Source organism: Hippocampus zosterae, chromosome 20 (genome assembly GCF_025434085.1).
Source record: "Hippocampus zosterae strain Florida chromosome 20, ASM2543408v3, whole genome shotgun sequence".
NCBI lineage: Eukaryota > Metazoa > Chordata > Actinopteri > Syngnathiformes > Syngnathidae > Hippocampus > Hippocampus zosterae.
The window spans coordinates 8,771,958-8,794,147 of NC_067470.1; the positions used below are offsets into that span (position 1 = coordinate 8,771,958).

The following is a 22,190-nucleotide window of genomic DNA, read 5'->3' on the forward strand; positions in this document are numbered from 1 at the left end:
AGGGCAAAACTCAAAAATATTGGGGGAAAAATTAAATGAGGCAAAAATCTTAGATGAAAAGTACCCGGATATGTGGCAAAAAAACACAATTATAGGATGGAAAATACACAAACATACTGCATGAAAAGCAAAAATATTAGTCATGAAAAACAAAAGTATTTGATATGAAATGCACATACAGTTGTAGGGACTATTTTGTCCACTGGGTGGCAACAAAGACCTTACAGAACAGCAGTGGAAATGCAAGCAATTAAATTATTCAAAACAATTCATTTCGTAGCGTTTCTCTCGGTCGATCTGCGTTCAGTACATTAGATTGTCTCTCTAATCAGATTTTAGTTGCCATGTCAATCTAATGTGCCCGAGGCCTCCAGAATTAATAGTGCAGTCTCTGATTTGCCCCAAATAAAGTAAAGATAGTCTGGTCGGCTTTTCCTGACATTTTTTTTCACAGAAACTTGCAGGGTTTGTGTCTGCTACTACCATGTTTCACTGTAGGTATGATGATCTTTTGGTCATGGGTAGTGTTGGGTTTTGTCAACACATTTTGTCATTTCTGTTTGGGAGATGTCACGTGTGATTTTTTCAAAATTGATACAACGGCGAGACTCTGGGATTAACGCCTTAATTGGCAACCGCCATCAGAAAAAATAATTATGTGGTTATGTCAACCCCTTGTAGGGGCCCTCTCAGCGCCCCCACAACCGAGTTTTGGGTCACTGGCTCCAGCATGAAAGAGCCATTCTGCCCCACTTGTGACAGGAGCACTTGTACGCTTCCTCAAATTTTCCAACAATCAGGTGACTCTTCCCCCTAACACTTTCCACCAATCAAACGCGAGCCTCTCTTAGTTCTTGACTAATCAGACGCGAGCCTCTTCTCGTTTCTGACCAATCGCAGGCGAAGCCGCCCCGTGCTGGGGGCTAAGCGCGAGAATCGGCGGGATGGACAAACATCACATCATCGAATCAAGTGCAGCGGGAACGTCCGCACGGCGAGGAACGAGAGTAAAATAATCGCGTTATTTTTTATTTTTTGCCGTTTTAGATAATTTACGGCGTAGGAGTGTTTCTCCGAAAACACGAGGGACGACGCGGACGAAGTAGCAGTGTTCTTTGATTGGATGTTACCTTCCATACGCTGGCTTTTCATGGGGAGAAAGTAAGAATGACGACTCGGTTAGCAAGATGGCTAGCCGAATAATGCTAACGAGATCTAGAAAGGAGCACCGATGAACACTTATATGGATGAACGTCCACTTGCGTGGAATTTGAATGATCTGAAGAGCAACGACACGAAGAAGAGGTCCACGCAACCCCGCGGCTGTCATGGACACCGTGAGGTCACCTCGCTGGTGGGTAGCGTCACTGCCTTTGATACGTCACTCAATGTGTCTGATGTTTCTCTTTTATCTCAGAACTTATTTGAGTAATTTATATTTTATTGCATCATTGAAAAGCGGTTGTATCGCCACATATTTCGAGTGTCATTTGTGCAGTCAATGTTTGTTTTTGTTGTCATTTATAATGTATTCATTTGTTACTAATCTTGTACATTATTCACTTTGTGTTTTTGATTGAAAAAACATGAAAGGAGAAATTCTAAGTTGTGAATGTAAATATTAATTTCGGGATATACAGCTTATAAAGTTACCCATATTCTGATATAAAATGTGTATTGCACACTGTTAATGTGACTTTACAATAACAACACATCATCATCAGGGCGTTACTTGTTTGTGTTTTTAGACAGAAAAGAAAATGGCTGACAAATAATCAAGACCAATAATTGCACTGATAATGATTCGGCCCACATGAAACCCTCAAGGCGAAATTTCATCTTGTGTGACAATACCCTTTCGAAAGGAGTTGCATCATGTTTCACATTGACACATTATTGCACATAAACCGATAGAAAATGTGACTTCATTAAAACAAACATGAATGAAACAGCACTTTGACTGGAAGCTGTCAGCCAAAACAAGCATTTTATTCAATGAAATTAATTTACAACTCTTTATACATATGATGTTAATATTTGAACACAAACTGGACAGGGATTCGCCACACCCCAGCTTACTTCTGGAGGTGAAAGAGCCCGTTGATTGCTCGGGATTGCCCCCCCACACTGCACCATCATCCCCCGTTCCTGCTTATGGCACTGACAAAAGCAGCTCCTGCCAAAATCCAAGTGACTCACTCGAGTTTCCACAGTGATGAAAAACTTTGGAGCAAATGCTGTTTTCCCTCCAAACATATTGGACGAAAAATAAAAATATGGATCTAATATACACAAACATTAGACCAAAAAAAAGCACAAGTATTAGTGCACGAGGAAGGATATATAAAAAATTGGATGGGAAAATATTTTAAATATAGACTGTTTGTCCATGTGTGTAGCCACGACGAGGACGAAGAGCTGCACTCCACAGATCCCGACACTAAAGAGAGAAGCAAGGACAAGAAGGTTTTGTGCAAAGTTAAGTGGTCCCGCGACGAGGTAAGAACCACACACTTCAGTCTCAAGGTGAGCCTGTGCTTTTTTTTCCTCCCCTCACAGTAAGTTGAACTTATTTTTGTTGTTGTTGATCAAGGACGAAAAGCTGAAAAAGTTGGTGGAGCAACATGGCACAGACTCTTGGAAATTATTAGCCAACTATTTTCCCGTAAGTGTGCCGTGTCACGACGTGCTTGATGTAAGATGCTTGGGAAACCTTACACAGTGAGCATCCATACTTTTAGATGATACTGGATGAGTGAGTGGTTGGTAGAAAGAGTAGGAAACGAGTCGGAAGTTTAAAAAGTTCATAGGTCGGTAGCGAATTTGGGAGATGGCTAACTGCAGTATCTACTTCCCTTCCGGCCTTGCCAGGGTGCACTTCCTACAGTAATTACCTCCTAAGCGTGGTGATAGTTTTTTTGGCAGTCGTGGTGGTGATGAGAGCTCTGTTTCCACGTCGGTAATGAGGTGTCTCCCTCGAATGTCAGGGTAGGACAGATGGCCAGTGTCAGCACCGCTGGCAGAAGGTGCTCAACCCCAAGCTGGTGAAAGGCCCATGGACAAAGGAGGAGGATCAGAAGGTAAGAGGATCCGGGAGTGTACTGTGTGGCACACACATTGCCGGTAAGCGATAGTGGGGGAACAGAAGGGAGAGTCAGCGCCTTTTTTTTTTTTTTTTACATCCCGGCAAAATAAAAACGTTCTTGGCTCGAGCCTGTGGCGCCTGTTCCAAAGGCTCCACTACATCATCGCTAATAAAAACAGCAAACAAACTGGCTGCTTTTCAGCCCTTTTCCTGGAGGGAGGTTCCCCTCCTCCCCCAACTCTGTGAGATGAACAATGCCCTCCTTGAGTGAATCCAGGGTTTCACCGTACAGTAAATCGATTGTTCCAAGCAGTGGCGCCTTTTTATGCGCAGGTGATCGACTTGGTGCACAAGTATGGCCCCAAGCGCTGGTCGGTGATCGCCAAGCACCTCCAGGGCCGCATCGGCAAGCAGTGCCGCGAGCGTTGGCACAACCACCTCAACCCCGAGGTGAAGAAGTCGTCGTGGACGCAGGAGGAAGATCGCATCATCTACGAGGCCCACAAGCGACTGGGCAACCGTTGGGCCGAGATCTCCAAACTCCTTCCCGGACGGTAATTCCCCACTAAGTTGAAGAATCCAAGCTTCCAAGGCATCCGATGTTAACAGGAGGCTTTGTAAACACATTGACTGACCCAAGTGCACACACGGTATCTGTGTAGGCTAAGGACATGCACACACTGGTGGCTTACACTCCTGTTTGTTTTTCTAGCGGCAAAAAAAAAAAAAAAAATCCGACATTGAATCAACACTATTTTCACTCAAAACTTGAAGGCAAAGACACAGGGGTCCTCAAGGGAAGATTAAATGATTACAAATGCCTAAACCGGAACATTTCCAAGTTCTTAAAAGTGATTTGCCGCATGAAATGTTCCGATGTCTTCACGTCAAAGCAACAACGGGGTCAATGTGTTTTTAACAGGACGGACAACTCCATCAAGAATCACTGGAATTCCACCATGAGGCGCAAAGTGGAGCACGAGGGCTACCTGCAGGACACCGGCGCCAAGACGGCCACGTCCTCCCACGGCAGCGGTGTCAAGAGGCGCCATCACTCGCCGTGTCCTCCTCCGACGCGGGGCGAGCCGCGGCGCTGCAGTCGCAGCCCCCTGCGCCCCGTGACGGCACCCAACCAGGTCCGACTCTGGACTTCATTTGGATTGCGCTCACTTGCAGCACTTATTTACCGTTGCTGGATTTTAAATTTTATTTTATTTTTTTGTAGATGCCGAGCTATGAGTTTGATCCCCAACGGCGCCACCTAATGGACACTTCGGGTTTCATTCAGGTGACTTTCACTATTTAAATGAGTTTACAGGTAGGTACAGGTAGTTGGGGCCTGACTGATTAATCAACCGGTGGATATTACGCCGTTTTAAAATAATAAACAGACGATTAAATGGCAGGGTAATCTTATTTTCTCATGAAACGGCAAATTCAGCTCAGTAGGTATGAGCAGGAGGAAAAGGACACGACATCCTTCTCAATTTCTTTATCCTTTCATGCGCCCATTACGACGCAATGTTTAAGTGTCGATACAGATTTATGCTCGCGCTGAGCTGCTGTAAAATTAAACACTAAAGGACAACCGAATGGGAAATCAGTCAAATGTGATGCCTGTGTTTAATTTTCAATTTAATTTCTTTTTGTGTTCACTGAGGGACTCAAAAACGAGTTTTTAGTCATTATATCCATGCATCCTTAATTCAGATTTTTTTAAAAATAATCGGCTGATTAATCAGCTATCGTAATTTCATTCTGCCAAACGTCAAAATCAACATTGGTTTAAAAAAAATCCATCACAGTTTACTTGTTTAGCCTGAAAAAAAAAGATATATATGTATATGTATATATATATATGTAAATATATATATATTTTTTCAAACAATCTTTATTGAACAAGTCAGGATACAGTTCTAAGTAAACAGAAAACAAAACGAACATTGTTTAGCCTGAAATATGGTAGCAGTCGTCAACACACTGTTCCGTCACAACCATCGAAATTCAGGACAGCTCACTCACAGGTACATTTTGGCAACTAAGATGAAAGGTTTACTCGACTTCAAATCAATGAGTGTGCTTTTTTTCCCACAAGTGTAACTTTTGGCTTGGGTGTTGAATTTCATGCTTGAACGGTGCACAGGGTTGACAAAGGACCACCTATTTGTACGCAAGATACTCAAACGACTTTTACTGTACTGACTGCTCTTTCTGTATTCTTTCATTTCCGGACTCTGCCCGTGTTTGTTCTGTCGCTGCGGATTTCAAATGAAACCTTTTGAACGTACTAACAAGGCATACGCCGCCTCCTCTCCTGTGTCATATTTGTCCTCGTCAAATTTGTTTTGGTGTTGTGGTCTTCTGCTCTTCCTAACAACCTTCCTTTCCCCTCCCGCCGACCCCCCCTGGTTGCAGCCGTCTTTCCCGGATGATCCCGACAGAGAGCAAAGAATTAAGGAACTCGAGCTGCTGCTTATGTCAGCCGAGAGCGAAGTACGTCGCAGAGGTCCATGTGTAAGCTCAGCACACCGCCCCCCCACTTGTTGGGAGTTAGCGAGCTAGCATAAGCCTGCGTGCCTGCTTTTGCATGTGTGTGACATCCATACTCTGGAAAAAAAAGAGCATTTCTTCAAATCTATATCGCTTTTTGCACTATGTAAAAATATGAGTGGAGCAGGGATTTTCTGGGGGGTTTGCTTTTTTTGTGCTCTGGTGCAGTGGTTCTTAACCAGGGTTCGATCGAACTCGAGGGGTTCGGTCAATCAGTCTCAGGGGCCTCTGCCACGGATGTTAAGACACACCCGACTCAACATCATTTAGTAATGACACACCAGCTTGGCCATCACTGGCTGATTCATTTTGTGCACAATTAAAACAAATATATACTAATTGTGTTTACTTTTTTCTGTTTTAAAAAAAGACTTGAATTTGTAAAAAAAAAAAAATCATATTTTTACTTTTCACTAATATAGGTTAAGAACCACTGCTCTAGTGTTTCTCTAGCAGCTACCTTTCCAATCTTGCTACTCATCCTGACTGGCCTGAAGCTACACTTTGGTAGTCGTCGTCCCCCCGCACCCACCGCCATCATTTAGTATCCATCTTAGTCCTCTTCGCATCTATTGGAATCATTTTCGCCAATTGCCGCCTCATTTTCCACATCACTTCCATCTTCCCAGAGCTTGGAGCAGTATTCGGCCTGGTCAGATGGCATGCCCGATACGACAAGCAGCGGTCCAGAGGTGCGGGCCGACGGGCGGTCCTGGTCGGAGCCAGATAACTCACGTGGAACCCCTGGCCAGCTTCCCGTGTCGCCCACCAAGTTGTCGGCTGTGGAGGCCAGCACGGTGCTGTCCACCCTGCAGACCATACGCGACTTTGCGGAGACCATGGAGCTCATTGATTCGGTGAGGATAAAAAAAAAAAGACTTTCACATTCACTGCCATTGACGTTTATAGACGTCAAAGATCCATTTGAAACGGGCTTGCGGTGGGTTTGTATTGATTTCAAATGGCGCCAATGAATCAATAGTTGTGCATTCTGGTTGTCTCGCTTACATTGACAACAACAAATATATTCTGAACTATAATCCATGTGTGATCCATGTTTGTGAAATACATGACAATAGTGCTAAAGAAAGGTGCGATTGCAGACTGGTGTAATATTTTTTAAGTATAATTGATTTTTTTTAAACGAAAAACAAATATATATTTATTCGAATAGAATACTGAAATATTTGAATTAGATATATTTAGACATAAATATTTGGAAAAGTACAAAGAATATTCAACAAAATATACTCGGCTATAAGATGAAAAATAGAACTAAAATGCAAAAATATCTCACACCAAATTATTATGATAATTTCAAACATTCAAGGGACAAATTGTCGCCAAAAATGCATTCTAAAAGTAAAGAAATGCTACAATAAAGTATTTGGCATCATATAAACTTTGGAAAATAATGCACAATATTGAATAGAAAAATGCATAACTATCACTTCCTGTTTTAAAATACTATCAACGATTCGATGTTGGGACAGGACCTCGCAAAGATTTTGTCTCCTCTTCCTGCAGAAATAAGATCAGAATTATTTTCCTCTGAATTTATTGAATGTATTAAAAATGGACCGTAGATGTGTTTTGCCGTTCAGGACCCGGCGGCGTGGAGCGACGTGGCCACTTTCGACCTCTCCGAGACGGCAGAGGCGCCCCAACACGAGCAGGCCGCCTTCGCCACGCTCCTTCAGGAGAGGACCGCTAACGTTTCGCCGGGCTTCTCCCCGACTGCCGCCGCCGCCTCATCCAAGACGTCGCCGGGCAAGAGGAGGCGAGAACGAGGCCAACCCACCGCCCTGTGCGACAGGACCTACTCGTCCTTTTTGGAAAACATTTCCAATTCGCCCAAGAGGACGCCCACGAAGTCGCTGCCCTTCACGCCGTCGCGGGTACGCCACATCACCCCAATTTCCTTTTTCACTCATTAGGTTGAGCGACTAAACCGAGGTGTCTTGTCTCGCCGTAGTTCTTTAACATATCAGCAACGGAGCATCTCAACTTGGAGAACCCGGCGCTTACCTCCACGCCCGTGTGCGGCCAAAAGTGTCTCCTCAGCACGCCCCGTCACAAGGAATCCACACCCAAGCACCAGAAGGAGAACGATGGGTAATTTGACGCACACGTTGACAGTATCTCGACATCGCATGGTTATTTTTGTGAGCGAAAACTCACGAAAATAGCTCAAGCTAAATTTGAAAGCTCATTTTTTGCTAAGGAAATAAAATACAACCAAAAATCCTTTAAAAAAAATAAATGAAACTCCATTCACACTTATACCTCACACTTGACAAATACTCCACGTATTATAGAACAAATACAAAAGCAAAATAAAACTCAAGTGCTTTCAGAAATATAAAAACTAACAAACTTGCTCTAAATGTGAATTAAAACTCCAAGAATTTACAAAAAAATGTCAAAACAAAATAAAAAAAACTAACAAAAAGTCCAAAACTATTATAACCCCTGTAACATTGATGCTAATTCTGATTAGCCCGTTAGGGAGTTTCACATTATGTTAGCATTAGGCTAATTGACGTTCAACACCCCCCACCCCCAAGGGAAAAAAAACATTTGAGTTAACATGTTGGTGCTTACCTGTACAATGTTTAAATGTCTTTGTTTTAGGTGTCAGATTTATTTATACCACCCAAAAATTGTATCATTACATTTTTGATGTGGAGGTACTTGTGTTGCTTTTCTTGTAGCGCCTTAACATAAAACCCTAATATTTACATCGACTGTACAGTATTTACTGAATTATTTTAGTTCTAGGACACCCAAGTTTCGTAAAACGGTGATGATTCAAACACCGAGGACGCCGACGCCCTTCAAGAATGCTCTGGCGGCGCAGGAGAAAATGCACGGCCCACTCAAAATGGAAGTAAGAGTCACCAATATCAACAACAGCCGCGATATACTAATGGACCCCCCCCCCCAAAAAAAAGGTCAATTCAAGTTGAGTCCATAGGAATTCATTGATGTTTTCGTTGGTATTTGTATCCTTCAGCCGCAGCCATTAGCTTTTCTGGAAGAAGACATTCGCGAGGTTCTGAAGCAGGAAACCGGGGCCGACATCTTTAACAGGGTGGCCATCTTGCAGCCCGACTACAGAGCGTGGAAACAAAATGTATGGCGCAAGCACTCGGAGAACACACACTCTATACTGGCGGTATTCTGTCCTTTCATCCTTGTGTGCGTGCATCTTTATTTTCAGATGGACGCCCCGGCTCGAAAAGTGCGCAAATCTCTGGTACTGGACCCGTGGGGGAAAGACTCTCTCAGTGTGCAGCTGTTCCAAGATCAACACAATGACGCACAAGTGAATCAAAGCTCTCATCGATTCTGCCTTGATGTAGTTGACGATGCTCAGTTTGAAATTGACACCAGAGTTTGAAAGGCTTGGAAAATGCTTGAGCAACATCGCCTGAACTGAACGGAACAGTATGTTGATCATCATTGTTGTACTCCAGGTTCCCGATGAGAGTCTACTGTCCAGCTCCTCCCTGAGCTCCCCGATCTCCGAGGTGGAGCAGCAGCATGAGGAGGAGGCGGAGAAGGTGGAAGGTGGCTACCCTTTGACGGAGCGCAAGGAGACGCCTTCAGTGGCGCCGCACCACCTTCGCCGCCTCATCGAGAAGAAAACTCACAGGGTGGCCAAACAGGTGCTTGATATTCAGCCGTATAATCCGATGTGCCTTATACTTGGATCAATATTCACATTTCCAGGGCGTAGTTAGTATTTTAAATGTTCTGTCATAACGCTCGGTTACAGCCGCAGCGGTTGTGAAAGCTCGATATAAATGAAGCTGTATTGTATTGTAGTGTACTTTAAATTCCCCTTTAGCGTAGCTCCATCTAGTGGATGCATACTGGAACCACATCCAATATTGTAGCTTCTATTCCATGCGGTATATAATGCGGTGCGCCCTATATATAAAAACAGTTTTAAAATAGGCCGTTCATTGAAGGTGCGCCTTATACTCCGAAGAGCATTATCGTGCGGAAAATACGATGTGTGTGTCCACTGAAAATCCCGAAACAGCATGGGTGTCAAACTCATTTTTGTCGCAGGCCACGTTGTAGTTATGGTTTCCCTTGGAGGGCTGCTATGAATTTTGGGAAACCAAATAAATGTTTAACTCCCTCCACATATTACAGAGCGCACAACAAATTGATGAATAACTAGTTTTAAAATCTGAAGTCAAGAATAATGACTGTTGTTGTGGATTACATTTGACAATTTGGCATTTTGGTTCAGACTTTAGCAAGCATCGGGGAACTTGACACGCTTGATTTGTTTTCGCGGGCCACATATAATGATGTGACGGGCCAGATCTGGCCCCCGGGCCTTGACTTTGACACCGGTGCGATACAGTCATTAGGAAATTGGGAATATGTGACCGATTGCAACCACACCACTGTTGCCTGATGTCTTCCCCTAACACATGCCGACTGGACCTGTCTCGCAGGTGAGCGAGTGGGAAGCGGTGGCCTACGGACAAACGGAGGACCAGCTGACCATGACGGAGCAGGCCCGCCAGTACCTGAACCAGTACCCATTGACTGGTGGCTCCACCCCCAGGGCCCTTGTCCTTTAAGAAGACCTTCAAGAACCCGTCCCAATCCCCTTTGCAGGTCCTCTTTTCCAAATCCTGTAAGAGTCAATCCAACGTCTTTTCTATTGGGGTTTCTGCTTTTGTTTTGTTTTTTTAATCAGACCCGAGTACTTGACTTTTGAGCTTCACTCCTCTCTAAGGCCCGATCGGTTATTGTAAAATCGTGGTTTGGGAGGAAGGCAAGGCATCTCAAATTGAGTGGGGTGGTATTTTGGAGGGGGCTGGGTAAGAAATTTTGTATGTGTATTTTACATGGATTTATATGAGAAATGCCCCCCCTCCACCTCCGCACACCCGATTTATTTTTGTGTGTCAAATATTGGAAATTGGCATCTCGGTCGGGCCTTACTGCTCTCCATGTCAGTAATTGTGAGACACTAACCCGGTTTCAATGGAGGTCCTGCAAAATTGCTCCATAAGAGCCGTGACGCTCAATAAGGCATCAAGGCAGGATATTGCGGGGGGTGGGGGGGTGGGGGGTTTCTTTTTACTGACTTGAGAAAAAGCTTGGTAGCACTTGTGATTGTTTTTATTTCATAACAGTTGAATGTATTTCATTTTCACAGGAAGGGTACCTTGATGTTGAGGGTGTTGTATTTATTATTGTTGTTATTGTTATGGCTTGCATATTAATATAAATCGGACAACCACAGAGTGAGTAGTTAAACTTTTGGGCATATGGACAGCGTTTGCTCGGAGCAGGCTGTAGCGGATATTTATTTGACTAATTTATTTATTTTGCATTTTTTTAAAGAGGGACTATGGAAATACTTTTTTAAATAGTCGCAATCAGTCTAGAGGATAATTACAACCTGCTAGCGCATGGCCAATCATTATTTTGCCATGTTTTTTTTTTCTAATTCGATGTTCATAACTTCATAACCAGATTCTGACCTCTTATCATAGACAAATTGCACTTTTTTTGAAGAATTTTTTTTTAATGATTTCTTCATGTGTATCTTTTGATGTTAGTGTGAATCGTCTGTCCTAATACATTCTTGACATGGTAAAATGCTAATTGGATTTACAATCTTTTTTTATCCGTAACATTTTACAGAACCAAGGAATGCTTAGGTATTCGTAGCATTCCCGAAATGAGACACCAAACTCATCTTGGATTTTTAGCAAAACTGCTACGGTTTTATTCTCTTCTAATCTGGATTATCCTGCATTACAAGTGAGAACAAGAAGGGAATCTTGTCAGGGAGATCAAGTGGGGGGAGAAAATAAAAAAGAGAGTTTACGTAAATATGTTTTGCTGTATGCGTCGTTTTATAGGAATGGAGGGCATAGAAACAATTAAAAAGCAATAGAAGCAAGACTACTGTATTTTGTCTGTAACGCTGGCTGTCCTTTGTAACAATATTACGTTGCCCTGCTCTGCATTCGGGACAAATAAATGGAATTTGCTGCTTGACGTTTTGGGTTTTAATTTTTGTAGGAATTCATCTAAACCAGCCTCTCACACAGTTTATCCGGTTACATGTTATCATTATTTGTGCATGAAAGGGTTAAAATGTCAACGTAAATTTCGATTGCTGGAGTAAATGTAGCTCTAACGGCATGGATGCTAATTTTGTTAGACCTGCGTTAGTCGTTTTCCATTCACCTTTTAGCATGAAGCTAGTCAGCCATAAGTCTCGTATTTTGATTAAAACAAAGACAAAAAAATCATCCACTTGGGTTGTCTCGTGACCTCAGGTGGTTGTGACAGGTGAATGGGTGCGGGGTTCCGGGCAGGGGCGCCAGCCGCCTCAGCTAGAACAAGAGGCCCCTCCCCTTTACAGGGGTCAGCTGCTGGCCCTGAAGGGGCCCACTCAGCCGTGACTTAATGCCCCCTGTGGGCTCTTTTGTCCTTTCCACATTCACTCAATTGGCCACCAAATGGAGGGAGAATGGGGACACTGCCCTGATGCTACACACACACACACTATTTGCACGCCATGTCCTGTTCAGCAGTGCACCCGCGTGTGTGTGTACATGAGGGTCTTTTGTCCGGGGGGGGGCGACCCGGCAGAGATGCGGCGGAGCTCTTTTGCCCTTAATTGCTGCTCGCCTTCTGCCTCCTGGTTGCACTCGTTAAAAAAAAAAGACAATGTAAGATAGCAATTTGTGTAACGAGGTTAGCTTACATGTACTTAAACGAACATTAAATGTAAACTAAGCAATCATATATTAAAAATACACTTTTTGATCCAACTATTCTACTATACTACTATTCTAACTATTAACTATTGTATTCTTCTGTCCTACCTGCATTTTTTTTTGTTTTATTTTGGGGGGGGGGTTCCGTCTTACATGCAATTCACAGAGTTAAAAAGTGATCTTTGAATGTCTGCATTTTGGTGAGTGCGTATGTGCTTCACCACACCCACCTGCCTATTTGTCCAACACACACATACATGAGCACACTTTGCCTTTGTGTGCGCTAGACAGCAGATGGCAGCCCATTATCAAGCTGAACAGAGCAGTCATCTGGCAGGCATCCCGCGCCACCAGCAGACCCCCACTCGCCACCAATCGGCCCTCCCTCCATCTCAACACTTTTTTTTTTTTTTTTTTTTTGGCGGGAGAGTCCATGTGGTAATTTGTATGTATGTGTGTGCGACCCCGCCCCCGAATCAATGTAGGTCATCGCGCGGGTGTGTGTCAGCATTATGTGACCTGCGGTCCAGATTTTTTTTTTTAATTCTTTTTTTTTTTTGAGTGGAGGGCAGTCGAGCTTTCGTATCTTTCGACAGCAAATCTGGTCAGAAACGCTTCATGTTGTGTTTCCGTGGCAACCGCCAAGTCAAACATGGCAGTGTTTGACTTGAAAAAGACAAGGAAGTGTTTGTAGTTTGCACTCCAGGCCAGTAGGTGGTCGGTCAGGATTCTTTTCCACTTTTCATATTTTAGTCCAAGAAATAATCATTCACATGTTGTTTCGGAATCCGTGAGCTTCTGGTTTAAGATCCTTTTTTGTTTTGGCTCCTGCAAATGAGAGTGCACATTGTTTTTATCCCTAAAATTCCAGGAATTTGTGGGTCTTGGTACTTTCAGTTCAGGGGTACTTACGAATCTTTTGTTGTTGTATTTTCTACTAAAGTTCCAAGAACTTTTGGTTTTGAATACTTTTGGTTCTGGGTACTTTCTGTTTGATGGAAGGCTTAGTCTAAGTAGCCTTTTTTTTTCATCCAAGTTTGACTACCAAAGGTTCTGTAACTTTTTAGTCCCTGGAGGTCCCCTTCTTGCATAACCGTGCAAAAAAAAAAAGACAAAATGAGGAGTTGTTTATATATTGAGGAAAAATAACATGAACACATTAATTGGGAACTGCATATACAGTAATGAGCATGAGGTGGTCTCCCTTTAATCCCCCTCAAAGGCCCCATTGGTGGCTCCCTGACATTCGCTCTTCCTGCGACACCTAGACAGGATCTTGTGGAAGAGGCACGGGGAACGCTGAGTCTGAGGGGTGCCGCGGAGGCATAGTGGGGCCGGCGGGGCTGAGGACCTCCGTGGAGTGGCCGGGGCCTCGCTGGCGTCCGCTTCCTCTCCTGACCGGCTCGCCCTCCGGAGAGCCTGCAGAACGTGACCACTAGCCGACAAAGACAAAAGGACACGAACACAGAGATGTTCATTCTAACTGACCCCCGTGTGTGCTTACAAGTATAAGACAAGAACAACCCCCCCATTATTTTACCAAAATGTACTGACATTTTTCTGCCAAAGCTGGCGATGTGACGATTGTGAAACAGGTGAGAAACTCAACACAATTTTACTTTTGTGGCAGTGGGAGGTTGCATAATTCACTGACTTGAGCAAAGAGAGAGTATTTATTCCCCGCGGGCGTCCAAAGTCAGTCCTCAAAGACCAAGGTCCTGCCTGTTTTCCCCATCTTTCCTTGCTGACACACACCTGATTCAAAAGGCTAATCAACAAGCTCTGTGGAAGCAAGAGAACGATGCTGATCATTTGAATCAGGTGTGTTGCTCCGGGTAGTGATGGAAATGTGACTATGGACACTTCAAACCCAATGTAGTCCACTTTTTGCCAATAAGATTTTTTTCCCCCCACAATGGGTCTCATTTGAAACCTGATGAAGCGTACAGTATGAAACAGGCGAGAAACCCGTTTTCCTTTTGCCCCAGTGGGAGGCCATCGAAAACGTCAATTTCACGCAAAGTGAGTGTAGCCTCTGCAGTCAAAATGACAATGTACACATCTACTAGCTAAAACGTCTGCTGTTTTCTAAAGTTATTACTTTTCTATGGCTTTGTCCAGTTTACGGGACAGACTGTGTACAAATGTGCAACGTTCATCTGTGACTCAACAAAAACTGCTTTCGTGAATTCCACCAGTGAGCTCAAATGATATGCTCGCCCTTCAAAATGAAAGGTACGTGAAATTAAGTAAGTGGGAGTCGAGGTAAGTAAACTTCAGTTTTGTGTTTGTGTATTTTTGTTTAGCGCAGTGCTTTGGAAATGATGTCATATCATTTATTCATTTAGATCGAATAAAATAGAAGGTCAAAACGAATTCCTCTATTAAGTGTCTCTCAAATGGCTTGTCGGAACCCATTGTAGTTGCAAGTTGCATTCCAATTTTTCCCAATGAGGTTTTTCATTTGGGATCTGTTTTGAAAACTAAGGCAGTGTAGAATGTAAAACGGGTGATATTCTCAACGCCGTTTTGTTTATGTGGCAATGAGAGAACGTTGATGTATTTTTGTTTTCAACTGGAGATAAATAAGAAAACCGGCTTCTTCGTTCATTCTAAACTGTGTAAAACATTGACACCTAGTGGCAAGAAAGTGCAATTGCTGTTTCGCGTGTGAAATCGGTGTGCTTTTGTGTCAGCTAATGAAAGGCCAGAGAGGCTACCCGTTTTGATTGTGGGGGTGTTGGTGGGGGTAAAAGCTATTGGGTGAATTCCATGATGGGATAGCATGTCCTACCTGGCACTGTTACGCCGTACGCATCCTCCGTCCCCCTCCGAGGACGAGGCGGCTCGCTGGGACGCGCTCCTCCTCCTCATACGAGGCTTATGTGGTAAATTTTCCTAAAAAAAAAAAAAAACATAAATAAATAAAAACGGGGGAAAAATCCACACCATTATCACCATAAATAATAAATCATTCCAATGTAAAAAAAAAGGTTTCATTTGTAATACTTAATCAAAACTATGATCATATTTGTGTTTCATTTTATTCGTATGGGACTGATTTTCAAAAATACTGTTTGCTTCATCCGAGCACACTATGGAAAACATAGAGGAGCTCACGAAACTAGCAGTGAACGAATTGGATTAAGTGTCGCCAGGATTAAGGTGCGCAGTGGTGAAATAGAACACCTAAATGTGGGGCCTCTTAAAGCCTTCTTACTATCATGTCTGCGTGCTATCATCATACATCATCAATGCTACTTTCATTAGCCTGTCTATAGTACATTGCATTGTGTGTTAGCATTAAGCTAGTTCACGGTCCTGAGGGCAAGTCATGTGTCGGTTCTCTGTCCAAGATTTGGAATATGAATTTTTCCCTCAAGACATAAAATTGATTGTGATGGTTTGTGTTTAGATGAAAACTTGAGGGAAAAAAACTCGCCTTGTCATCATTGCATCCATATAGATCTTGGCCTGTCGGGTGGAGAGCGATATTTGTTAGAAAAGCTTTTCTTTAATAGCCCCATTGATTCATCGTTCCTCACTTGTTTCCTTCCTTGCTTTCATAACATTCTTGTTTCAATGCGTCTTTCTGAGCAGCTTCATCCAAGTACCCTTCCATCCTCATTTCCTTACCTTCTTTCATACTCTCCTTATTTCCCCTCTTTCCCACATCCTCGTCTTCATCCTTCCCTTCATCAAACCTTGTACCCTTCCTTCCTCATTTCTGTAACTTTTCATGTTACCTCGTTTCCTTGCTTCCTATCCTTGTCTCATTCCTCCCATTCTATAGACGACCCTTGTTTCCTTTCATCCCTCCTTTAAATAATTTTATGCAGACTTCATACCCCTTGCCTCAACCAACATAGTATAGGCACATAAATTTGTCCTCTACTCACCAACAATCTCCCCTCTCATCCTAACTTCAAACAGTGGTGGTTAACCTAAGGCACACCGGACCAGTTTTGGTCCGATCGTCACTGACCTTGTGGCGCGAGCACGGTAGTGAACACCTCCAGGTGCTCATGGTGGCTGTGCATGTAAATGTGCTGCATCTCCCCGAGGCGGCCGGCGTCGGACTGGCGCCGCGCGAAGAGTGCCGCGTAGCGCAAAATAAAAATAAACGCTGCATCGCTAATCCATTATAGCCACTTGACGAGCGACAGAGGCAGCCAGGTTCATTGCCGAGGCGAGATCAAACAAAAAACTTCCTTGCAAGCGTTTGAAAATACATTTAGCAACAAAATTAAAAACGTAATTATGTGTGTTTTTTTTTTTTTTTTTAGTTTTTCCTGCGAATTGGTGTGAAGCTCGGGTCATCGTGAACTGAGCTCAGGCCAAAAGGTTTACGTAAGGAAAAGTCACGGTTAAGCAGCTTAGAAAAGCGATCTGATTGATGAGCAGCAATTCTTAGAAGAGCAGGTCATGCCACCTTCATGAATGAATAATTCAATTTGGGAACTGAGACGATTTTTCCAATTTTAGCTACAAAAGTTTGTGAATCTGCTGAGGACATTTGTTAATTTATTAATTTAGGTAAGGTTGCAAAAATTCAAATTGAATTCTCCTAAATGATAAGAAATGACAGTAATGGGAATAAAATGGACATTTGTTCAAGTTCCAAATTTCGGAAATTTAGCATGGATCATTGACAAATTTGACACAACTTTGAAGTACCAGTAGTGAAATATTTCTGAAAATACATGAACAAAAGCGGAATAAAACATCCTTAATTTGTATTCTCACGAAACTATAAGTTGAGTTGCAAACATTTTAAATTAATTGCTTAGAAAATCCTCACTTCCAGCATGCAAAATGTGACCGTTTACAATAAAAAAAAATTGGGGTTGCAAAAAATCCTAATTGAAAACTTTCTGGGCATATGAGAAATTATCATACATAAACTAGACATTTGTCCAATTTGAATGTAAAAATGATTCACTTCCCATAGAAAATGTTGACATCTTTATGGAACATATTTCAGTAGGGTTAAAAAACTCTGAAATTATTTGAGCATTTTTAGAAAACATTTATTTGCACTCAAACCAATATGACAATGACATGAAGTCTTCCAGGCTTTTTTTTTCATTGTGATAATTTACAAGTCCCTGCAGTTCTTCAGTCACCGCTTCCCTGGTTTGGATTTCTTCCCTCCTGAAGCTTTTCCTCGCTGAGGTTTCCCCCCCGCTTTTTTACCGCGAGCCCCCATTTTTCCTTTCCCCTTGCCGGCCGCCGCATTATCCCTGCGTCCCTTCCTTCCAGCCTGCTTGCCCCTTTTGCTGTTCCTGGCTGCCGCCTCCTCTCGGTCGTCTTCCCTCATCTGCTTGTTGACCGCTTTGGTGACGTTCAGCTTGGGCCTCTTGCTCTCCATCATTTTCAGGAGCTCCAGTTGCTTGTCCTTCTCTGCGGCGAAGTCACCTACGACAGGCTGGAACTTCCGCCTCTTGCCTAGTGGGGTTGAAAGAGAGTGGATGATTTATGATCGATCTCCATGGCAATTAAAAATTGATGGAATTTAGCAAAGCGGCTAGCATGCAAAAACTAACCAGTGCCCTTGGCTGGTTTCTCCTTTGGGAGCCTATCCTGGAACTTCCCTACGGAAGCGGTGGAAGTCCGCGCCACGCTAGCCGCTCGAACCAGCTCGTCTTTGGACTGACGGGACACGGGAGTCAGGCCCACGCCGGGGACCTTGATCTTCTGTGCCCGGGCGATATTCCGGAGCCGGTTCAGCTCGTTTTTGGCCACACGCTCCTTTTTGGCGGAGATCCGCTTGACGAACTGGTCCTCATTGGGGTCGGCGGTCTCCGGCACCTCGATGAGCCACTCTTTGGTGTCATCTTTAGCCCGCTTGTATCCCCACCGCCGTCGCCATTCTTTGGCAGTCTCGTCCCACACCAAGTTAGTCTTCTTCTTCTTCTGGATGCCCTTAAGCTTGGCAAACTGCTCCCACTATGGAGGGAAGGATTACAGAGTCAACGAAAATGAACCAGAAAAAGAAAACTACAATTGCAACATAATAGTTTGCTAACCAACTAGCTTCCCTTATTTCCAACCACTGTAGCGAATGTAATGAAACATTTTATTATAATTGCGAATATATACCCAAAACCTGAATAAAACCAATTGAATTTGAAAAATAAAAATTTGAAAACAAAGTAATGTGGACCGCCGCTATTTGCCAGGGATCGAGACCGAGGCTGCCGAACCAAAAACTTCGAACCTTGGTCGGAGGCCGGGGCTTGGGCGGGGGCTTCTCCCGAGGTAAGGGGGTGGTCGGCTCGGGTAGTTTGGCCACCACGGCCTCCTGGATCCTTTCCGTGGGGAGCTTCCACACCTCGTTGATGAGAAGCTGCGTGTTATCGCGGGCCAGCGAGCGTAGAAAGTCGTGCTTCTCCTCCCCGGTAAAGTCGCGAGCCTCCAGGCGGTTCTTGTCGCAGGCTAACAGATTACCCAGGTCGAATTCCAGTTCCAGCTCCTTGTCCACGGCGATGCTGCGAAGCTTTTCCGCTTCGTCGCGCTCTGCCTGGGCGAGGAGCTCGTCGACGTTACAAGAGGCTGTCGCCATGTTGGACATGGACGGGAACGACAACTCTGAACACCACTGCTGCTCCTTTGCACGTGTCTGTAGCAAAACACTATCACTTCCGTGTTGGATCACTTCCGGGTTAAACAAACAATTTGTGCTTCCGCAGTTTACACGCAAGAAAGAGAAATTTACCCGGTGACAAACGACAATCTTTAGTAAGAGAATCAAATACAACAAGCTACTTTACCGAATCATATATACACACACACACGGTGAATAATTAGTTTAGGTTTAAGTTGTAAATGTTAAAGAGACGCAAACACGTCGAATAGTTTGTCCACCCCCCATCATGTATTTATATTTTTTTTTTACACATTTTGGAATAGATTGTCTGTCCGAGCCTATTCCAGCTGACTTCAGGGAGTTGGCGGGGTACACCCTAAACTCAGTGGCCTAGCCAGGCTGTATTTCTCATACCCCCCACGCCCCGATATATGATAATAAAAAAAATATATATATAATTTGACCACAAGAGATGCCATGGGTTTACAAAACCCACCAACCAGTATTTAATAGATTAAATACTCAAAATATTCAGTATTTTAACCCAATATTTTTTTGAAGTTATTTAAAAGTAAAATGCAATAAAGTAATTACAATATAGTATTCCATCCATATTAATAAATTAGGGAGTTTTTTTGGTGGTTTTTTTGTTGTTCTTTTCATAATGATGAATGGCTTTTACCAGTGATTGCCTAAATGTGATGCACAGGCTTGCCAAAGATGGAGTGCAGTTGAGTTGTATTTCACTTTAAAATCCAATAAATTTGCACTCAATCTTGAAGAACTGCTCTTCTTTAAATACTTGTTTACTTTTTTTCCCAATACATTTTTAATCTTGATCCTTTTATAAGAGGTTGTACTTTGGAAAAAGTTTGACAACCACTGGCTTATACAATTCCTATTTCTATTTTAGGACATTCATATGACTGATTAATGTTCCCCCCGAAAATGACAGACTATGATTATAAATGTTTTGTCCCTTTTGTTTTCTCATCGTGCTTGTGTGACTCAGAAGCGGCTTTGCTAAACTTTGGAGTAGGATTAATGTCAGCATTTCCACTGAGAATAAATCTACTGATGTATATATGTATAAAAATACACGAACCATCAGTTGAAGGCTTTTATTTTGGTCTTTTCTGCACTAATTTGTAGGAGGATGAGGGTGTCTGATGGCAGCACATTGATGTTACTATTTGGGGGGGGGCAGAGATAATTACATTGGTTGGCCATAACGCACCGCCTGAATACTAACGCGCTTGACAGGCAAGCAGATAAGGTCACAAGCGAGTGGAGGGCAGTTAATTGGTGTCCCTAAGTCCCTTGTGGGATTTAAAAAGACACCTTATGTCTCTAGTGACGAGGATGTATGGCGTCTGGAAAGCAAATGCTGAGCAAAGTATAATTTTAACATTCATAATTTAAGGCAATTAGCATCAAGTTAGCAATATGCATCGCCCTGTATGTTTCTTGTGTCATTATCACATGACAAATCAGAAATGTCTCAATCCACTTGTCACTCTGTTGGGGTCCAAGAAAAAAAAAAAGGAATCCATAGATAAAGCAAAAGGCAAGCACTTCAGCCCAAACATGCTTGTTTGGGATGAAGGCACCAAACAGGATTACTTTTCCACATGGTTTCTTTTATAGAACACGGGGCATACGTCATTTTTGCAGTTTTTCCTCCAGGATGTATTTAAGCTTTTCATCAAATGGAAATCCTCACACAGGTTTCTCTCCGTAGTGTCTTTGAACGTCTCGAGTGAGCTCTTGGTAAGAATCAAAGCCGTTTGACGGCAATGATACACCTTCAACCGGCCTCTTACAAAGTTGAGAGGGCTTTATTTATTTATTATTTATTTATTTTAAACCTGAAGTTATGCTCCAAATGTGTCAGATTGCCAAGCTTTCTCCTGTGAACAGGCCAACACCTCATGATTTTTATTTTCATTTGTAAAACTCTCTGGGTGTAGCTATTACTTTGTTAATCTGAAACTTTCTATCCCCTCCCAAAAAAACATTATAAAACTCAAGGGGTGGTTGCTATCCCAAGTGCAAATTTAACTTAATACATTTATTTTTCATAATAATTCCAGTGAATTATTACTCATTTAACATAATACTCATCTTTATTCTTTACTTTTTTTGGATTGAATTTAGATTTCATGTAGTTGAATACAGGATTTAATTTAGTCTTTTTATAACTTTTCAATTCTCCTTTTCTGTTGTAACACGTGCTGAATTTCTAATTTAACGCAAGTTTATCACTTAACAGCCACATAGCTTTGTCAGAATAAATTCATTTTAGTATAACGGTGGCAGGGTGGGCGACTGGTTAGCATGTCTGTCTCACAGTACAGAGGTGCAGGGTACGATTCTGGCCCCTTTGTGGAGTTTGCATATTCTCTCCGTGCCTATGTGAGTTTTCTTCGGGTACTCGGGTTTCCTCCAACATGCCAAAAACATAAATGGAAGGTTGGTTGGGGGCTCCAAATTGTCCCTAGTTGTGATTGTAATGGTTGTTTGTCTGTGTGCCTTGTGATTGGCTGGCAACCAGTTCAGGCTGTAACCTGATGCACGCAGACAGCTGTGTTAAGCTCCCGCATGCCCGCGACCCATGTGAGCATTAGAAAATGGATGGATGGATAATGCTAACAAGCAATCCAAAACACCATCGATGGGATCGCGGGTAGTATCGTTGTTGTCGTGTCGTAATCCTTAAGCAACGGATATTTGAACGAAAAAGGATGAGCAGCACGTACAATATAGCGATGCTCACCGACATATATTCTTGATCCTCTGCAATGAATGAGTACATGGTTGTATCATACTGCCCCCAATTTGCTATGGCGCACCCACCAGAAGGAGCAGCCCAATGTCCAACTGCACTTAACAAATGTACTGCACCAAAGTAAAACGAAAATGTTGATGCCACCTTAACGTTACGCACGGTTTGAATGTTTAATGAAGTGATACTTGGCATACCACGTCCTAGCGGGACTCTGTACCACACGTTGAACGATTCCCCGGCTGCACAGCGAACATCAGTATGTACCATAGCACACTTTCCACTCGCATGATGCCCGTGGTAGGGAGGGAGCGCGGGAGGATTGCGTTTGTCCAAGTCACCTCTAAGCTGCGCTTGCACAACAAATAATATTCACCTAGCTGCTCGGGCTTAGGCACTTTTCATGATTAC

The 22,190-nt window shown here is 43.1% G+C and overlaps 2 protein-coding genes across 6 annotated transcripts; one reads left to right on the forward strand and one right to left on the reverse strand.

Moving 5' to 3' along the window:
• The first annotated feature begins 904 nt into the window (after positions 1 to 904).
• mybl1 (v-myb avian myeloblastosis viral oncogene homolog-like 1) lies at positions 905 to 11,677 on the forward strand. Of its 5 annotated transcripts, none has more exons than XM_052054512.1 (16): positions 905 to 1,354; positions 2,400 to 2,499; positions 2,594 to 2,665; positions 2,988 to 3,080; positions 3,419 to 3,639; positions 4,008 to 4,221; positions 4,311 to 4,373; positions 5,501 to 5,599; positions 6,265 to 6,492; positions 7,222 to 7,533; positions 7,611 to 7,750; positions 8,417 to 8,525; positions 8,652 to 8,771; positions 8,859 to 8,963; positions 9,115 to 9,306; positions 10,114 to 11,677. In XM_052054512.1, exons 1-16 carry the CDS (start codon positions 1,329 to 1,331, stop codon positions 10,240 to 10,242), a joined length of 2,223 nt encoding a protein of 740 aa, XP_051910472.1. In that variant the 5' UTR covers positions 905 to 1,328; the 3' UTR covers positions 10,243 to 11,677. The 5 variants fall into 5 exon arrangements, with proteins under 5 accessions (XP_051910472.1, XP_051910473.1, XP_051910469.1 ...); XM_052054513.1 differs by having other exon boundaries at positions 907 to 1,354; positions 7,240 to 7,533; positions 8,411 to 8,525; XM_052054509.1 differs by having other exon boundaries at positions 908 to 1,354; positions 8,411 to 8,525.
• Positions 11,678 to 17,355: 5,678 nt separating this feature from the next.
• Positions 17,356 to 19,057, reverse strand: rrs1 (ribosome biogenesis regulator 1 homolog). Its single transcript, XM_052054543.1, has 3 exons — positions 18,626 to 19,057; positions 17,952 to 18,354; positions 17,356 to 17,853 (listed from the first exon to the last, which is right to left on the reverse strand). Exons 1-3 carry the CDS (start codon positions 18,977 to 18,979, stop codon positions 17,528 to 17,530), a joined length of 1,083 nt encoding a protein of 360 aa, XP_051910503.1. The 5' UTR covers positions 18,980 to 19,057; the 3' UTR covers positions 17,356 to 17,527.
• Between the last annotated feature and the right edge of the window lie 3,133 nt (positions 19,058 to 22,190).

Coding starts and splice junctions, on each gene's coding strand:
- rrs1 (XM_052054543.1), bottom strand. CDS start 18,979: ATGTCCAACATGGCGACAGCCTCTTGTAACGTCGACGAGCTCCTCGCC. Junction 18,355..18,625: donor AGCCCCGGCCTCCGACCAAG/GTTCGAAGTTTT, acceptor TTCCCTCCATAG/TGGGAGCAGTTTGCCAAGCT. Junction 17,854..17,951: donor GAAACCAGCCAAGGGCACTG/GTTAGTTTTTGC, acceptor CAACCCCACTAG/GCAAGAGGCGGAAGTTCCAG.
- mybl1 (XM_052054509.1), top strand. CDS start 1,329: ATGGACACCGTGAGGTCACCTCGCTG. Junction 1,355..2,399: donor ACCGTGAGGTCACCTCGCTG/GTGGGTAGCGTC, acceptor CCATGTGTGTAG/CCACGACGAGGACGAAGAGC. Junction 3,640..4,007: donor TCCAAACTCCTTCCCGGACG/GTAATTCCCCAC, acceptor TGTTTTTAACAG/GACGGACAACTCCATCAAGA.